We start from the raw sequence: 20,879 nt of genomic DNA on the forward strand, positions 1-20,879 counted from the left end.
GACAGCTTCATTTGAAAAAAATCTCATCTACAGCCCATCATCCATGTACACACCACATATCAAGATGAAATGTACAGCGGTTTTGGAGTTTTTGATGTTGACGGACAGACATACAGACATACAGACATACAGACATTTCCCTAGTCTATAAGAATAGCTTCCATTGCCATATATACATATGGCTATGGGAGCTAAAAAAGAAAAGGTGGGAGTGGGCAAAAATGCACAAGGGATCTGGTAAAAAAGTAATGCTGCATCATCGATCTTCTAGACCCTACCCCCTCCTGAATATCAAATGTTCCACCCCTTGGTATTACATAAGGCCAAATAACAGGAAGTACATTTACAACCTTGGAGATTTTTAATTAATGCCATGAGCGTTATCATTCTAATGTAAACAGCACTTGTAAGTTAGTTACAGATAGTGAAATGCCTTCCACTGTGGGCGGTGATTACAACATCTGGAATTATCCTGGATCCAAATTTCTCATCAGTTCTTTATGTCTTACATAGAAAAGTTGCAAAAATTGGTCCAAAATGAAAAAAATCACCTCAGCTTTGTTTTCTGGATCAAATTTTCCTACAAATTGGTACCAAATATGACAAAATTATGTTCACAGCCTTCAAAATTGTCTCACAACATATCCTGGGTTGGTGTAGGTCATTTAAGGTCACAAACTGAGAAAAGTACCTAAAATATACAAATTTTGGGGTTTCCCAACACTTTGAGCAGAATATTTATCTAATAACATCTTTCGGGACTTTATACCAAATTACAAAGCTATCAAACAAGTAATTTTGAGATAAAGTTTTCTTGACCAAAAATGACAATATTGTCTTAAAAATACAATTTTTTATATTTCAGGACAATTTCCACATATCTAACTATTGTCATCTCTGTACGTCTGTGTACCAGATATGAAAGCTGTCTGTCCAGTGGTTTTAAAAAGGAAATACTGTCTAAGGTTTTTTGACCAAAAATGACAAAATTGCACAAAAATAGTAATTTTCCCAATTTTGTCATAATTTCAACAAATTAGAAGAGTAACACCCTTGCACAGAGACAACCCAAATTTGAGAGGGATTGGGCTGGCGGTTTCAGAGAAGAAGAATTTTTACTGAAAATGACAACAATCACAAAAAAATTCAGCAAAAATACAAAATTAAGGATATCTGCACAATATTCATAAAACTGTATAAGGTTCACCTAAGGTACATACAGACAAATTTTCAAAGCAATCAAAAAAGCAGTTCTTGAGTTATTAATTCTTAACCATTTTCACATTTTGTAAGCTCATTTGCATAATTTTGGCAATGCAGACTTCATTTGAAGAAAATCCCATCTATAGCCCAGGATGCATCCACACACCAAATACCAAGCTGAAACGTGCAGCGGTTTGCGTGTTTTTGATGTTGACGGACATACTGTACATACATACATACATACATACATACATACATACACACATACATACAGACGCCATCGACTTCAGCCTATACGATAAACTCACATTGGTAAAACCAAATGTGAGCTAAAAATTCAAAATGCATGGCATAGACCTAGAATACCACAGGTTTGTAGAGACAGTGACTTAATTGTCAAATTTAGTGGAAGTGTTTACTATTCAGTTCATAATTTACAGCATTGGTAACATTGTATCATAGGTCATCGAATGACTGCACGCCTGAACTGGTTTGCCAAAATGTGCTGGAATTCTTGACACGCCCATTAAAAGACTACAGTACACTGTTTGCCCAAACTGGCTGTTTATACCGTGCTACACGCTACTATCTATTCAGCAAATGACAGCCCTTGGCCAGGAAAACCTATTCAATCACATGATACTGAGTGTTATATTAATTGCCAAATACATAAATAAAATGCCATATTGTCAACACTGGTATACATTTCAGTAACTCAAACACACATCTCAAAAACGTTTTTTTTCTTATTGGTCTTGTATCTTTAAAAAGTCACAGATGCTGCTGCTGGGCAGCGTACAAGGAAATCATTGTAAAGGCACTTTGTGAGAGTTGTGGGTTAGGCCCTTGCTAATCTGTCAGTCCCTGATTTATTCATGTCACCAAGGTCTATGATAGCTTGGCAGCAAATATATCAACAGGAGACTTGGGCAGTAACACACTTCAGTAAAGGAACATCTCAAACGGTCCTCAAGGAAATGTAAACAATTATTTTCCACAGTCAAGAATAAAACCTGCATGCATTAGGTCACCATGCAAATTTTAGTAATAGTGGCCTAGAAATATGACATTAAACTGGTCCAATAATCATTTTAAAACTTACTGACAATGGCTGCTATCCCAATATTAACTATGTGCAGAAAATTTTCATTTTCTACAGGCTACTGAACAAGTCAAAAAGAGCAGCAGAGCTCAGCAAATTCTACTTAGAACTCTGGTGGTTGTTCTTCAAGTTGTTATAGCATTTGAAAATTGAATGACATAAGGTTTCATATTGTTGTCGCATATACACAATACTTGCATGGGCTTCAGTGGCTGTTCTAAGTACTTTGGCAAAGTGCCAAATGTTACACTAATACACATCATTCTTTCTGGACTTAACAATCATCACCGCTTGATTGAAATCAGGTATGGCGAGAACAAGCATCAACATTACTAAAAAAAAAATTAAAAAAAATTTATTGGCTTTACATTAGGTAACGTGCCATTGTGCAAATTGGTCAAAAGATCAAAATTTTCACAATATATCAGTGAAGAATTGTAGACATTTAAGAGTCAGAACGTGGTCCCACCTCAAGGAGCATTCTACCTTATAGTCTTTCCCTAACATCTTATTTGAGTTTTGGCTGTTCCAGATAAAAATGGCACCCCCAATCAATACAGGCCGCACGTGATATACAGGGCTACCCTCTACTACATCCTGCAACACCCCAATTTTCATAATGGTTCAACTGCTCTGGGGAAAAGCTGCACATACCTTGTTCCCTTGGTAATTTTACATCACCATTGCAGTAGCAGCCTGGGACTGATATACCCCTGATATATCCGTGTACAGCACTGTACAATGAGAACAAATGGACACCCTGGTACACTATCCGCATATTTTTATTTTTAAGTATATGAAAAAATACATATCATGGTGATTTACATCTTCAAAGATGTTATTACCAACAACAGAAAGTACATGAAAACACTTCCACATTTCCATCACCACTCACATATATGAATAACCATTTCCCTTGTATTGATTCTCACATTCATCAAGCATGGAATTTCACCAAAAAAATGTCAGTGTTCGTGCGGAGATGAAACCTTTTCACATTTGAATCGGGTTTCTGACAGTGCCATAACTACAATGATCAAAGACTTATTTTATTTATGTTTATACACAAAGTGTGAAGTGGCCACTGAGATCTAACACATGAAGTTCTATATCAAATTCTGTAGCACATAGAGTAGACAGATTTATAGTGAAAATTTCTATTCATTTAGTATAAATACCCTGTAAATAGTTGAACTGAGTAGGAAACAGTTGTTGATCACCCTTCTGGAGAGCTCAGATTCTATCGTGAAAGACAGTATTGAAATTTTAGGCACATAAGTATACATCTATTAATTTGAATAATTCAAAGACAGTATATAATACAAGATATTCATAAAGTACTATGGAAACAAAATTCATACATGCAAAACCTGTGGCCCAGCATGATTCTTGTCATTCAAAGTACAAAGGGTACGATATATTACCGTAGCATTTTCTAATTGCATATTAGAGAGTAATGGCTGACTGGCAAGCATTAATGTTAAAGTTTTTATTGCTATAAAACAGATGCATGATAGCTGAACACTAGAATTAAGAACATAACATTTCTCAGAGTTGTCATCAATATTCTTGCACCTTAATCATTAAATGCAAAATGACAATTTAGAACGCCTATTTTGGCATTCTTCATGAACTATGACTCGATTGATTCACTTCACACTGCAAATCATTGAATCACTTCCTTGAAAACTGGTAATTAAAATACAGGGCATAATATATTGATATCTGTTATTGAATGTGAACTTAGTGTTCTGCAGTCTAACTGCGGCAAGTGCGTGGTCCCATTTAGATTGGAACGTTAAGGTGCGTACGTAAGTCTCATATATGATGAATATATGCAGTATATGAACAAAAACTGATATATGTAAATACAAATGAACAAAACAGGGGGAAAAAAATTGAATGAAGCCTCAATGATACCGGGAGATGCATCAATCGATGGCATCTACGGGTAGTAACTGTTGTTGACAGCATTGGCAGCGGTTACCATAGAAACTATTACTATGATGATGCTGAGGACGATAATACCGATCCCAACACCCAAGGACACCAGGGATAGCATTCGGGCTGAACGGGATGCTTGCTCTGAGCCCATCATATCGCCTTCGTATGCTCTCTTATGCACCTGTCAAAAGAGCAATGTGAAACAAGTATGGCATTAAAGAAACTGGCCAACTGCAACCAACTCAGCGTATTTTGCTCAAAATCACTTTCTTGCAAATGTTCATTCAATTTTAATTAATTTGTTTACCTAAGATTAAAATATTGGTTCGGTTCATCTTTCAGTTTATCAAGCAGTTGTACGTTGCGTGATAAAGAAGTGTTGATTTATGCAAATGTATGCAAATCACCTGATTTCCTGGCATCTCTTTTCTCCCAATTTCAAGATTTCCAAAAAATTTAATTCAACTCTGGCTGGGTCAAATTTTCTTAAATTTTCACATTATGTTCTTTATATGCTACATGACAAAACGACTATTTTGTCTGGCAATAAAGTTCTAACATTTTAAACAAGAGGCATTTTAATTTTGCTAATCATATTTTTTAATCATTTTTTTGAGTGTCAGTCTCTCAATTAACCCATGCCAATTAAGAATGAGAATAGACAATGCAAAATAAAATATTCTTTTTTTTTTTCTACAATACTCTTCTTTCAAGTGAAATATTACATTTTAGAAAATAGTGTCAAGTTTTTGACTCAAATTAATTTTTATCATTAGTACCAAAATTGAGGATTTTTACCACAAATATACACACCATTCATCCTGTGTGTAAGCTATTGCTACCATACTAAACTTTAGATTCTCTGCTATTTGAAAATATATAGTATGAGGGGGTTTCCTTGTCATTGTAGATGAGAATTATTCCTTTGAAAAAATCTGTGTTGGCAACATGCAGCTCCACCTTAATACTCAATTCACTTACTTCACCTATTCTATCAACCTATAAACTTACAGTCCTTTTTATTTATTTGGCTGTACAAAGGAATTGGTGGGGATTATAATTTTCAGAGACAGGGGATACAGAGTTACAAGCTCCATGCTGTGTCCAAATGGTGATACTAAATCGCTTAGTTGTGTGTGTATTATTGACAGATCCCAAGCACGTAGACAGTGAAAGCAATATTTTTGCAAGAGTTTGGTAGAGCAATGAGTGAAAGTGCCTTGCTCAGGGGCACAACACCGTGCTAGAGTCTTAAACTCACCATCCTCTGACAGTGAGTCCGGTACCCTAACCACTGCCTTACTGGACTCTGTTTATACAAAAGGGTCATTCTACCTTGACAATTGTATATCACTCACACAAGGGACATGTCCTTCTTTACTGCTTTTGACAAACTTAACCAAATGGTGACAGATGAACCTGACGGGCAAATGAAGGTCATACAACGGTCATACATGTACAATGTGCAAACTTACATCTCTCGCCTTCAGTATGGCAAAAATTCCAACTGGCCAGAAGCAGCAGATAGTTGCGAAGATGGCCAAGCCCATGTGATCATCTGGAACACGCTGAACATGTATCATGGTCTGCGGAGCGGGAGCTACCACCTGTAAAAAGATAAGAAAGAAATTTTATGACACAGAGTGGAAAAAGTGTACTATGAAACACATGGCGTAGTACTTGTGAAATTAAACAGAAAATTTCACTTTTCACGAAAAACATAAACATAAATAGGAAATATAAATAAAAACCCAGGTCATGAAATGTCAGGTACTGTGTTTTCTCCGGGATTTGCTCAGAAGGTGGGGGGATAAACTATTCTCCTTGAAAAATGGGGGAAGGGGGCATTGGTTCTGATATAGGGTGAGCCATAATAATTTAATATGCAAATTGACATATTAAGGTTAAAGGTATTCTGTCACCTGTTCCAATTTTGCCACAGTTACCATGGAAACAGAAAATCCACCCTATCACAGATTTTAAGCGGGTGGCCCCTTTTTAAAACAGCGCCCTCACATGGGCATTTTGAATACCAAGGAAAGCCCCTTTGACCATATGTGGGATATTTAGATTACAGGTGACTGTGTATACCTTTAAGGAGTGGGTCAAATTTTAAATTACATCTTAAAACAGTGTCCTGTTTGTTCATCTTCACTACGTAGGAAGTGTTTTTATGTACTGATATATTAGAAGTTTGCACTGATCTCTGAGTCACACTATATTCATAAAGTTCACATTAACTTAAAGAGGCACTCCCACTTGGTAAAATTTTTAAAACACATTTTTTTAATGCCAACGGTCGATATTTGACGTGGCGACTCCGCGCGGATCGCGAGATATCGATAAAAACATGTCATTTCCCGAGCGTATTTTTCACATCCCGAAGTTTTACGATCGTTTCTGGTTATGACCCGGAATCCCCCGAAAGTGTGTTGTTGTGCTGATTGACGATATTCTAAGGAGTCCAAAAACGTTCGAATGACGCAATTAATTTACCTCCTACTGCGATGACTTTATATACATCATTATCAATGCCTTTACCTCTGGTAATTCTTTTTTAAAACTTCTCCTTAGTTTTTTTCGTTTTCATTTTTCTCAATCAGTTGCATTAAATTTTTAAACAATACCACATAGATATCAGTTGCAGCCAGTCCCACCATACTGGCACATATCTGAAGTTCTTGCTCAGTGTTGATTTGCAGAGCTAATATGACTTTTAATGAGAGCTCCAATCATGATTATACTCTTTTTTAGCATACATATCACCTTTTATAAGCAATATTACCCGTAACACACACAATATATGCCAGCTTTCATATTATTGAACTTGTGCATATTTAATTTTCCTATCATATGTACACATAGCTGTTGCAGATTGTAATTGACCACTTCACAATGAATTGTACAACTATTGTCTTACCACAGTGTTGTTGGCGCTTGTGAATTGTGTTGGTTGTTGTGGTGGTGGCGGCATTGCCTGTGGATAGCCATGCATGACTGGCTCATGATAGGATGGTGGTGGGACTGGCTGCATTTGCCGCACTTGTCCAGCTTCTTCTGGTAAACGGCTGTAACCTTGAAAGTTGGGTAAAAATATGGTTTACATGTGCAATGAAAATAACAACTGTTCTATTCTACCTATATCCTCAAACTAAAGTGTGGAAAGCTCATACTTACTATATGTAGGGCATACAATCACATATTTTTTTATAAAATGCTAAAATAAGTCGCTTAAATAGGTTTCAAGATATGAAAAATTCTTAAACAGCAGATTAACGTTTACAATGCAGACCAAGCCTGAACGGTGTAGAACGGATTTTTTCTTCAGTCCTAGCTATGACTTGGATCATTTTTTTCCAAGGCTACCCTACATCAAGCTACCAAGTAGGAACTCTGGAACAAAACTTGTGATGTTATTGAAGAACAGTGGGTCCACAAAGAACAATTTTACAAATCAAGGTAATCTTAGGGGGGTTTATATGTAGTAGTGACAGGAAGACCTCTTAAGTAGCCCTAACCATTTTCATACAGGTCAGTTATTAAAAGTCATTACATGTCAAAATGTTTTCGTATATTATCGTAAGACAGGACAAGATGACGAATCAACTTTGCGTCTTTGAAGGTCTCCATATGACAGCATCGGTTAATCAATATTATGCTGTACTGGTTGCATGACCTGTTTGAGACACTATGATGGTAATGGCAGGAAAAAAGCTTCTTTATGGAAGCATGGATTTCAAAATGTCTGATTACACAGAAGCTGACAGGAAATTGTTTACAGTCTCTAAAAGTCTCATGTGATTATAAAGAAGCTGATAGGAAAGAGTTATTGAAAACCCTAGCAGCTGTCTCAGTTTGTATTTTTTTCTTCAGCAAGATGGTTTGAAGTCAAAAGCAACTTACATTAACAGGATTAATATTGTGTGACTACAGAATGTTTTCTATTGCCATGGTGATGAACGTAAAACTTTAGAATTTAACTATTAAATAATTTTCGATTTGTAAATCATATAATATAATTGCAGCTGTGCATGTGTGAGCAAGAACAAAAAACCTGTGAACAGTTGACTGAATCCATAGTAAAGAAGTGAAAATGGTGATATGTTTTAAGCCAATAATTAGTGGCTTTAGAACCAGAATCAAAAGCATGCATCTTTCAAGATTAGATGGTATTTTTTTCGGTAAGCACAATGCAAAACCATAAGCTGTAACAGGCCTTCAATTAAGGCAGCCAGCGTGAATTTACAAACGTCACATGAAACAGCAGTACCACATGTAAGTACAACGACCATACATGTATCAAGGTTATTTGTTCTAATTATATTTTGCATTCATATGCATTATGTATGTTTGTTTTTTCAAACTTATATGAATGTATTTTCAGAAACGGTAAAGTGGTGGGAAGAATTATCACGATAAATATACCATCACACAGAGGGGCAATGGGGGTTATGATAGCGTACATGTCAACATGATACTACTAAAAAATAACTGCTTCTTGCCCTGAAGACTTGAATATGTACGGGGATGTTCTGGAAGCAATTTCACTGTCCATTTGAATATGCTTCAATGGCAAACACAAGCCGAGCTACAATGATCGTGACCTTGAACTAAACATGCTGTTCTGGTATGCAGAACATCATCAAGCTACAATAATGAAGAGTGAATGTCAAATATACTCCAAGTTAAACACTCAAAATTCAATTTTGTACCACAGAACCTGAGTCATGCACTAATGCTTGTTGACAACTCTGAAATTTGACACTGAGGCCCATATGTGTTATTGACAGGCTTAATTCTACCAGGGTCATTCAACTTTCTAGAAGGTCACTCTGACATTGTTATTGCAAACCGCATATGTAAATTTGCAATAGACATTTTATTCAGGACACAATGAAAGAGGGGGACCTGATAAAGATGAGATCATAAGACCACCCCCACCCCCCACCCCCCGAGAAAACCTCAAGGGTCTATGATGAGATTAAGGAAAGCTGTGACTGCCCTGGACAGCCCTTAAAGATCCTTTGAATTCATGCAGCACATATGTAGGTGTGATGCCAACAAGTCTTCCAAATACCATGGGGCAAGTGTTCACCAAAGAATAATAGCCTTTTGAAATTGTATTACATGTCATACAGTGCTCAGAGTTTTGTAATTGTTGTTAGTTACATGTATGTTGTTCTTCTGTCCTCATTAACATTTATTTCAATGCCAGTGTGATTTGATATCAAGCACATACATGTACAAAACAATATGGCTTTTCTTACAATGCACCCTTATGAGGGACCAAGTTCAAATGCCAGTACCATCATGGCATACCCATGGGGCCATTGCATGAGTTAGTGTGCACAGCAATTATCAATGTTGGAGTTCTAGTAAATCTCACAACCGCACAACAGAAACACAACAAACAATCACCAATGACAAAAAACTTCCAATTTTAAATTTTGAAAATCAAAGGCAAAAGGAGGTTTCTAACATGTCCATAATCTTCCCCTTCGCTAGCTTCAAACTTTTTGAAAAGTTTAAAAACCTCAGCCTTTATATAAATACTTCCCATTGCAAATTTTCTCAGGGCTTTTATCTGTGACCATGTTTTTGTTTCATTGCACAGAGAATAACTTTCCTGAAAGCAAGATGTTGTGTATTCGTTTTTTTTGTTTTGACGTCATGGGATCAACCATGAGCTGAAGACTTGCTGTGAACTGCACCTTGGAGAAAGATGCCAAACTATAAAAAGCTCATGGTCTCTTGTTCAAAGCGGTGATGTATGTTTTTTTTTTCAAAGTCCTAATTTTGTGCACAATTATCATTTTGCAGATGGTGCTTTTGTTGTTTAACAATTGGCTGCACAATTTGTCTTTTGTATATCACAACCCTAATGGAAGTTGTGAATGCAAATCAAGGCAAATCTGTTTCTATATAGCTCCGTGGTACCAGAGTTTTCTCTAGACTGCGCAATTGCACAAACTGTGCATTATGAAACCAATTGTCAACCAAGAAAAAGATACTCACAGCATTGAAATCACGCACAAAACATAGTAAACAAAGTCGTTCATACATTTGTGGGTGACCCAAGCGCACTGTGTAGTGACCTATGAATTTGTTGTTGTTCCTTGTCATAATGCTCCCTCAGAAAAGACAAACATCCCCCCTCCCTCCCCCCAACGTCATTCAACTTTGGTGACATGCATGAAGTGGAGTGTATGCAACTAACAGAATAGCTGACAACATAGTTGAGGTTTAGTCTCCATGGATACCACTGCAATCTTATGTTCATGTTTTGATAGTAGTAAAAAGTTTTGAAAGCAGAACTTGAAACACTGTATCCATGATGGAATTATGGGAATTTCCAGCATTTAGCATTCTGCAGGCATGCTGCATGCCATGACGATCTCGACTGCAATGTATATCACAATCGTTTGATCACCACATATTTTCATGGATTTAAACCCCAACATTCACACAAAATCATGTCCAAGGGAACAAATACGACAAATTCTGTCAGAGTCAAAGAAACCTGTTGGTGACAAATCAACAGAATTAAGACAGAGAGCAGCTAGCTGAGCACATCAAAAGCAGACAAACGTACATCATGGTGTCGACTAGTATGGGTGCTGCGTCATGCGACATAGACGTCCCAACTGAACTGGGTGCATGACGATTGTAATGATATTTGGGAAGTGCTTTTAAGGAAAGCAAAATCAACATCAACACTGCCCCTAAAATGTCAAGTCTACCCCCTAATTTTGCAACAAGCAGAGAAACACTGATGTACCTCTTAATTGTGTCCCCTATGGGACTTATAATGTTATCAATACTGATTATAGCTGCAATAATTGGAGCCCACGGGCCTTTGTTTGCCATGTTGGCTATTCAGCCCTGGCCCCAAGGGCTACAAATACTTCAATAGAACATGTGGCAATTTTGCACAGCAGATCTGCTGTGCACAGAAACGGTTAACTGGCGACAAATCTCCCCTTACCTCACGGAAATTTTACCAGAATCTTGTTTCGATCGACACATTAACCAAATGTGACACGCAAGTGAGTTAAGGCAGGGGTCCAGCAGGGTTCAGACCGAATTTCAAGCTGAATTTCATTTCTCAAAACTACTGGTCATATTTTGATGAAATTTGGTACACATACGTATTTTGATAGCTCTTTCAGTTTATGTCATTTAAATTTGCATAAAAGGTGTAACGTGATCTTTATACCAACATTTACACGCCAAAATTGATTATATTATGTATCAACATATTTCATCTTGTAAACAATGTTTAAACTTTATTTTTTCGACATATGATATTAGAGTAGACTCAAGTCAATCGACTAATATACTTCACCAAGGAAATTTCGGAGTTAATCCCCTGATATTTCTGCCAAATCGTACGATTTGTAGGAAAAAATCAATTCTTGTTTGAATTTCTGTATTTTTCTAAGGAACGTTACCAAATCATACATGTTAAAGCCCCAGTATTTGTAACTTTTGACCTTTTTTATGTTCAAAATTACATGTTATTCTCTTACATCCATCGTGAAATGTTGTTCAGTAAAGAAAATAAGCCAAATTTGTGCTCCTGTAGTGACATACAAACGTAAATATTGCCCGATCGAGCTGGATTGCCGCGCGGGTTTGTTGACAACTTGTAGGCTGTGCACGTAACCGAGAACGCCGATACTGATGACATCATAGAGCCTACAACATTCCTGGGGCCTTGCCATGCTAGCCACACTGCCTGGGTAATCGCCCATGGTCGCCGGCTGAAATGACCTGCGAATGTTTTTTTTTCTTCTCTGTTCAAATACGTACTGCTACTGTGTTTCAGAGGATACAGAACTTTGGCAGAGGAGGCTGACATTCTATTCTGGTACCTTGTGCGTTATATACGGATTATTCAAACTGCAGTCGGCAGTGCACCGATGCGCACCCTGCAGTTGGTCACTCAGAACTCCGGGTACCGATGTAAAATCAAGACGACACTATATACACTTTGCTCACTTCTGCAGGCAAATAGCTATCAAAATTGAGTAACTTGAGGTTATAAACGCTGTATCATGCTTTAGCGGCAAGGTGATTGCAAAATCGAAGCAACATAGTTTTGCATGTATTGTAGGCTGTCGAATGCAGTGAACGCGATGGCCTTTGGCAGCAAGTAAGGGAACCGTCAGTATTTACGACCTGGGGGTCATTCAAAACTTGAAAACTATACGGGGGTGCTCAAAATGTTTTTTCTTCGTCTTACTCTGTCCTCAGTGGCATAATGATTAGTTGATAATATATATTTTACTCTGATACATATTAATTAAAAAGAAAATAAATACTTTAACAGAACAAAAAAATATCAACTAGATGAAGCAAGGCAAAAAACTACAAGTACGTGCTACTACTAGCAATACTTATTATGAAAGAGAAGATAGTGACGATGAGAATGATATCATTGTTCATGTACTCAATGGCACCAGCGACAGTAAAGATGAGGATCGACAGTGGTGATGATGATGTCACACAGTAGTTTTCTACAGTCGTTACCAGAGGTGGAAGGAGAGGCTGGGTCATGGAGAAATGTTCTCGACAGATATCACTATAAGTGCACAGGATCTAGGACAAAACTGAACTGTTGTGAATCCATCCTTTATATTATCATAGGAATGTATATTTTAATTGACTTGAGTTCAACAACCATTTGGACATTTAACCATACCATAATGGCATGCTACCCATCCAAATTTAATAATACTATATGGTCGGAGACTGCTTATTAGGTGAGCTTTTATATCTACATATTGTTACATGGGCTCAGGTAAGCCAAAATTTCTGTTAGAGAGGGGGTTACTCAAAGTCATCATGGTTGGCTGGGGTGTGACTCAAAATTTCGGAGTTTCTAATGTAATTCCTCCGACCCCCAGATCGTAAATAATGACGGCTCCCTAAACAGCTGTGAACGCCTGAGTCAGAACGATCGGGACCAGTATACGCACTGCTGTATCTCAGCGAAAATTTAGAAAAAAACAATGGAGCTACTGCTAAGAAATTTACAGACTTTTTGCTCTTGTGCATCAGTTTCTGAGATTTTTTACGGGTAAAAAGGCATTCTGAATACAGCGGTAAATTTCCTCCCAAACGCGAAAGGATAACACGCGGGCATTCTGCAATGGACGCTGTCAACTTTACCTTGCTGCAGGCCCATTTACCTTGCTGCAGGCCCACACCAATCTCGGCCCGGCCCCGCTGCACTTGTACAGTCTACTACTACCTCCATGTAGTACCTACAGCCTTACAGGTCTAGTAGCTGGCCAAACACACAAAAAACAACGCCGCAGTGTAAAGTCCGTAGGTCAGAACCATTGATCATAAATTTTCAGAACCAGTGATGTTTAAAAGTTTTGTATTGATCACTTCATTTAGGTTATGTGAATGACTTTCTCATCGAGCTGCGTCTATAATTGTCCCGGGCATTGTCCATGCAAATTTGGGCCTGCCTTAGCCCTACGAGTATGGCGAGAGTGTCCGGCTTTGGCTACGCCGCCTCGGCGTAGCCAAAGCCGGACACTCTCGCCATACTCGTAGGGCTAGGGCCTGCCTTAGCTCCCTCCGATCGTCTGTAGACTACAGCCAAAATCACAATCCTAAGCAAATTGTACAGTTGTGAAAGTCAGATATAGGTATCATGAATTTTATACAAAAATATGTGAACAACAGTATCAAACCAAGCGGTTAGTTTGCTGTCGGGCCGGGTGCGCATGGGACGACTTTGCAGTGAGGCCGGGATCTCTCTTGTGTTCGAACTTCTACTACAATGCCTGGAGCTCCATCGCATAGCAGCTAGCCGATAATTGTACTACTGTAGTCCTTGTGAGGATTAGATACCCGTTACGATCGATTTTATTTGAAATACTTTTAAATTTAATAAGTAAGACTTTTGTACTGCATTCAAGATGTAATTTTTCCTTTCTGAGCGTTTTCAATTACGGCAACGATATGCGAAGTTGATAGGCTGTGTTGCCTGCAGCGTAGCCTGGCCGTACACAAAACTTCGTTTGAGTAGACGGAGCAGAATCAGTCCCGTCATTTATTTTCAACGAAATTTTTATTATACTCCATACTGAAGAAACGACTAGTTCAATGATTACGATGGTGAAGTGTTGAATTTTTATTCATATATGTTTTTCTCTCTCAATTCATTCAGCAAACTTGATCTCCGTACCGTCGGTCACAACGTGCAATGCCTTGCATGAAGCCCCGGGCATGAAGCTTACAATCGAATGCCTCCGTCATTAGTTTAGCTGTTCAAGACGTTTGTTTGCACGGCTCATTATAGTCGGAACAATCTGTAAACACTTACATATTTATATCTTTACCGCATTTCACCCAACTTTCGCGCGTTTTTAGCTGAGTCTCCAGTTTCGATGGACCAGACCTTTTCGAAGAGCGTATAGTTTCTATGGACGCCACAGTAAAACTTGCGTAGATGTGGTTGAGCATGCGCGGTGGTGTGATTACGTTTCGTTTCGTGTGTCAACAAAGCTGACTTCTGGTCCGGACAAGAAGTCATTTTTCACTCCTTTTACTGTTAATCGTGAGGCGGGCTGGGCATGCAAACCATGCGAGTCAGTATTAATATGGTCTACTTTCACAATACTGAGGATGTCATTTTCATAAAAAATATGAAAAAAATTGTTAAAAGTTACAAATACTGGGCTTTAAAGGTATGTTGTAAAGATATTTAAGGCTTAGTTCGACGATAGCAAAATTTCTGAGAAATAGGGCGCTCTACAAGTTGAAATTTGCGAAAGAAATTTGGTCGCTGTGTACGCGATCGGGCCATCTCGTAAGCCATCCAAAAGGTCATGACCCCGTCGCCTACTCGCAGTATTACCAAAACGATTTGTAATCATAGACTCGAAATTGGCCTCACACATCATTCCGCTTGTCTTGTATGTGCTTTACTGTGTTTTGTGTCGGTATTGGGTAAGGTTGTTAGTGTCAAAATTAACAAATGGGTTGTTAATTTAAAATGGAAGTGGTCTCAGACCACCTTGACCTTTTGACCCCACGTTTCGTAATCTTCCGGTTCGTTCCTCAGTCGCTTATATAAACATGGCGGTACCAACTGTCTCTCTATGATATATCACTTTCTTAATTTTATATTGTATCTATGTTGTTGATCTCTTCATCTCTAGAATACTTATTTTGGATCGTTTTGTGTCCGACTCTTTCGTTAACGTTTGTCGCCTTGTTTCTTATGCCGTGGACTTTGGCCTTTATCAGTGTATCGCTAATGTTTGGATTTCTTTTGTATGCGATGATCGGTTGTTGGGGAATACGTTCGTAAATGTTTCGTCCTTTTCTGTGTGTTCCAAGTTTCCACACAGTGCATATAAGCTATATTTTGTTGTGAACACCAGTGAGCGCTTTGTCAATTCGTTTGCTGGTGTTCTAGTTGCGAACTTCATTTGTGATGTGATGTACCTTTCCTGTTGTTATCTCACGTATGCACTGTGTTGTTCTATGAATATTCATAAGCCCTATTGCATATTCATGATAACGTTTGACGCCCATGCCTTAACCGACTTGGGCAGTTGTAATTTATGCTAAAAATTATAGTTTAAACGACTCTGCGTGTAGTTTTTCTTTCAAATCTGCCTCAATCTTGAACGGATGAGATCTCGCAGGAAAAACTTCACTCAGAGTCGTTCAACTGCCATTTTTCAGCCTGAGGTGTCTTAGTGGTGCATAAAATGGCAATTGATATAAAAGATAGGGACAAGAAAATCTCCCTGAAACTATTCCGTTTAAAAAAGTCAGATCTAAAACCTTCCACCGAAGTGAGAGAGAGGGGAGATTAAAATGCATATACAGGACTGTTTGTAATCAATAAACTTCGGACACATATGTAGGGCTTAAAAACTTACAACAGTCTCAGAAAATGTTAACTGCAGTAAAAATTAACTTTCTGAACTGTCAATAAAATTCCCATGAGTGTATTCAGTTCATCCTTGGTGTCTTTATCAACTCATAGAGGTTACTTCAATGATTAACCCAAGGCTTTCGATAGCTTGATAGCCTGAAGGTTTACGCACGCGCGCGTGTAAAGTGTGGGCCAGGCGAAGGACGCCCTCTCGTCTAATACAACATTTGGTATTGTGAAAATTATGGCAACAGTCATAATACCCCAAACGCTGAAGCAGTACCCGGATCGTACCACATCCGATGAAAACCTCAATCAGAAGGTGAAATATTTTAGTTAGTTTCAGAAACGACGCTTCTGTAATCGTATCCACTTTACACAAACGAGTTCACCACAGCACCGAATGTCGCCACAAGCACCGTCAATATCAAATTTCGCTTTCAACATGTGAAATTACCATAAAGGAAGGGTACATATGTGCACTAGATGACGTACGTATGCCATGCCCGTCCCTCTGAATACTCTATATCGGCCAAAATCTTCAAAATATTCGTTGACAGAAGACTGGAAAAATGAACAGTGTCCCGGTTGAAAAAAGTCCTGTGCGTCACAAAAGTTAGTGTTTTCCCACGGCCCTCGGGCTCGACTGCCGATGGATGTCGAACGCGATGCTGGTGAGATTTTACCAGTTTCGACTGGCGTCAGGGCTCGACTGCACAAAAATGTGACAAGATAATGAGACGCCATTCACTCGTTATACCTACCAGTGCTTGGCTTTCCGTCGGCTTCCATAGTAACTCCGCAAGGAATATTGGACGCAAACTGAGGCGTGAGAGCTTCAACTGAACTGACGGCTGAAATGATGTGCCAAGCACACAGAAAAGGGGGCCTTGTTGGTCTATCGTGTTCGAATCGAGGCTAGTGCGTCACATTCGCTACCCCCAGCAGCGAGGAGATGTTGCAATTGGAGTACGACAAAACGATGCACGTGTCATTCATCTGTCAACCTTTTCACGTCTGACGTTGGAGTCTGGCGCCGTCCAAACAAACAGGATAGTCAATAAAGGACTGGTCAGTTTCTTCGGCCGGGGGTGGGGGTGGGGTGGATTCATAGAGGGGTCACCCTGCTTTTGACTTCGGTGATGGGGTCACCTAGCTGTGGGTCCGGTGTTTTCGGACGGGATTTCTGCCTTTTACGAGCTGGTTTTGACTTTTACGATTTTTAACCCCGCCACCACATTCTAAAAGTCAAAACCAGCCCGTAAAAGGCAGAAATACCGTCCGAAAACTGCGAAAACACCACAGCTATGGACCCATAGCTAGAGGGTCACCATTTTTTTTGAAATGCCCAATTTGTGTGTGTGTGGGGGGGGGGGGGGGGGGGTCAGTGTGTGTGTGAATTTCGACACGTACGGACTCAAACTTGCCTCAAATGCATCGTGCCAGCCACAAATTTCATCATAAGTTGCATTTTTCGGCGTGCCCTTCGGGCGCGTAACTTTAATAATAATGAGACATTTTTCAGAGCCCCCTCCAAGTGCAAAACTTTAATATATTGGACATATAAGCTTATATGTCAGAGATATCTGTATGTTTAAATTTTTCGGCGCGCCTTTCGGGCGCTTTACTTTAAAATATCAATCATACAGGCCTTTGCTGCTTACCTCCCCGTTTCGATGTATGGTATCATAATGCACACATTGTGAAACGGGGAGGTATAAGCTGCAAAGGCCTGTTTTTTCAGCATGACTTTCAATTTATCAGATATATATCAGAGATATCTGGATGTTTAATATTTTTCGGTGAGCCCTTCGGGCGCAGTACTTTAATATATCAGAGATATATGTCAGAAATATCTTGATGTCTGTAAATTGAAAGTCTGTTTTGCAAAGTGTACTAATCATTATGAAATCTGCAGTTCATATGAAAAGCATGACAAAGTCCTATTAGGCTATTCTGTTTTCTCTATGAGAATTCAAGCAACATGCACCAATATTTCACTGTATATTTGATACAGTGACATACTTGAGAAAGAGAAAAATGACAAGATATTTTTCATTCTCATTGATGCAACTGAGCTTATTAGCTCGTGTTCACACACGTGGGCTAATGTCTGTCGTTTGTGTGTGTGTGTGTGTCTGTCTCTCTGTCTGTCTGTGTTCTCAATATCTCAAAAACGGTTCATCAGATCAGAGTCAAATCTGGTACATAGATTCAGTTTGCAAACGGCAAGAACTGGTAAGAGCTGTGATTAGATTTTGGTGGGTGTGGCTTGCTTACTTTTAGCTCATTTGCATATTTAATGATTTTAGAAAAAACGGATATAAACTGAGAACGACTGCAAACAATTTAACGAGATTACCTACAAAACACCAAGATATATCAGCCGTGAAAGATATCAGGGGTATCATGAAAGATGATTTCCAATTTGCATATTTTATAAACTTTCCTAATTAGGGATATATATGAATTGACTGGACCAAAGTTTATGAAACTTGCTACATATATTGAAGATACTATGATACAAGATTCTTGAAAGTCATTAAGCATTTTCACTTCATCCAACTCCTAATTTGCACATCTAATGAACTTTTGAAATTAGGGATATATATTTGAATTGACTTGACCAAAATTGATGAAACTTGCTATGTGCGTTGAAGATACTATGATACAACATTATTGGAAGTCATTAAGCGTTTTTACTTCAGCCAATTCCTTATTTGCATATTTAATGAACTATCCTAATTAGAAATATATCTAAATTGACTAGACCAAAGTTCATGAAAGTTACTACGTACATTGAAAATACTATGATATAATATTATTGAAAGTCATTAAGGAATTTTACTTCAGTATATTCCTTATTTGCATATTTAATGAACTTTTCTAATTAGGGATATATATCTGAATGGACTCGTCCAAAGTTGATGAAACTTGCTACATATATTGAAGATACTATAATGCAACATTATTGAAAGCATTTTTACGTCAGCCAATTCCTTATGTGCTTATTTAATGTACTTTCCTAATTATGGATGTTTATGTGAATGGACTAGACCAAAGTTGACAAAACTTGCTATGTGCATTAAAGACACTATAATACAACATTCTTGAAAATCATTACTTCAACCAATTCCTAATTTGCATATTAAATGAAAACATTTCAGTCAATTTCTAATTTGCATATTTAATGAACTTTCCTAATTAGGGATATATACTTGGATTTACTTGATCGAAGTTGGCAAAACATGCTATGAACATTGATGATTATACCAGATTATAACAATATTGAAAGTCATTTTACATTTTCATGTCAGCTAATTTATAATTTGCATATCTAATGAGCTTTCACAGTTTGGCATAAGCTTATATACACTAACAAAGGGAAATTACACTTGCTTTATAAAGTGGTGATACAATGGCAGCAGTAAAAGAAATTTCTTATTTTTATTACAGCTAATTCTATATTTGAATACCTAATGACCTTTAAAATAAATCTGTGGTGAATATTGTTCATTATGTTGATCATATCACTTTCAATGAAGTTGCAAACATGTGACAAAGGTTCAAATTTACGCATAACTGCAATATATAATGAAACACGTGAGCATTTTCAGTTCATATGTGGTTTTCCTTTGTGTCACAGGTTTACAGTAAAAAGGTGCATTTTCTTGACTAAAATAATTGGTTAACAAAAGGCAGTTTTTGTCATTATGATCAGTGCTTTTATGGTTTCAATTTTAAAAGACAAGGTCCTCTCAGACACAGCGCATATCAGATTTGGCTACAAAATAAAAAATAGCTCTCTCTGGCTTCTCAGGAGATGTAGTTGGCAGGCTGGCAAGTCTAAATATCCATCAAAGTGTACATGTTTGATATTAATGATTGGCATCCATTTATGTACAATAGTTCTGGGCATCTGTTTATGCGTAGAAAGTGTGGAATACATTCACAGCTCATTAAAAATATTGACACTTTAAAATTCCTATCTTGCAACTGACTTGACAACAATTAATTAAACACCGAATAACTGAATGTTTAAAATACGCCCAAGATATATATATATATATATATATATATATATATATATATATATATATATATATATATATATATATATATATATAATATATATATCGAAGTATACAGATGTCCTCGTTGGAAATTACAGTGCTCGATGCTAAGCAGAGCGTTATTGAAAACAAATTACTTCAAGTACATAAGTAATGAAATTTGTTACTTAAGTTTCATGCATCCTGCAATCTTCAGACAGAAGTGAAAGGATTCGTAGCTCGACACTCTTATATATTTTATAGATTACTGAAGTAATTTCTGATATATATATATATATATATATATATATATATATATATATATATATATATATATATATATATATAAATATATATATTGACAGGATAGGTCAAGCAGCACCAACTCTAGGACACAGTGTTCTTCACTACAAACAAAATTTTATTGTCCGACGTTTGTGGGCTTAATCCCACTTCATCAGGGTTAAAAACTGAAATAAACGGATAACAGACTATAAAGCATGTGAAAGAAAATACAGAAGCTAAAAAATTGGAACGAACTTGAAAAGCGAAACTCTAAAAAAAGTACTTTTAGTGGTAACTGGACCTCGGACTCAACACGAGGATCTATATTACACAAAGAGTTGTGGAACAACGCAAGACTGTACTCACTTGTTGACTGTCAAGA

At 37.6% G+C, this 20,879-nt stretch overlaps 1 protein-coding gene across 1 annotated transcript; it reads right to left on the reverse strand.

The window, feature by feature from the left end:
• Positions 1 to 3,069: 3,069 nt before the first annotated feature.
• On the reverse strand, positions 3,070 to 17,179 carry LOC139135564 (proline-rich transmembrane protein 1-like). Its single transcript, XM_070703022.1, has 4 exons — positions 16,925 to 17,179; positions 7,170 to 7,324; positions 5,725 to 5,856; positions 3,070 to 4,430 (listed from the first exon to the last, which is right to left on the reverse strand). Exons 1-4 carry the CDS (start codon positions 16,950 to 16,952, stop codon positions 4,251 to 4,253), a joined length of 495 nt encoding a protein of 164 aa, XP_070559123.1. The 5' UTR covers positions 16,953 to 17,179; the 3' UTR covers positions 3,070 to 4,250.
• Positions 17,180 to 20,879: the final 3,700 nt, after the last annotated feature.

This window comes from Ptychodera flava, chromosome 6 (assembly GCF_041260155.1).
Source record: "Ptychodera flava strain L36383 chromosome 6, AS_Pfla_20210202, whole genome shotgun sequence".
Taxonomy (NCBI): domain Eukaryota; kingdom Metazoa; phylum Hemichordata; class Enteropneusta; family Ptychoderidae; genus Ptychodera; species Ptychodera flava.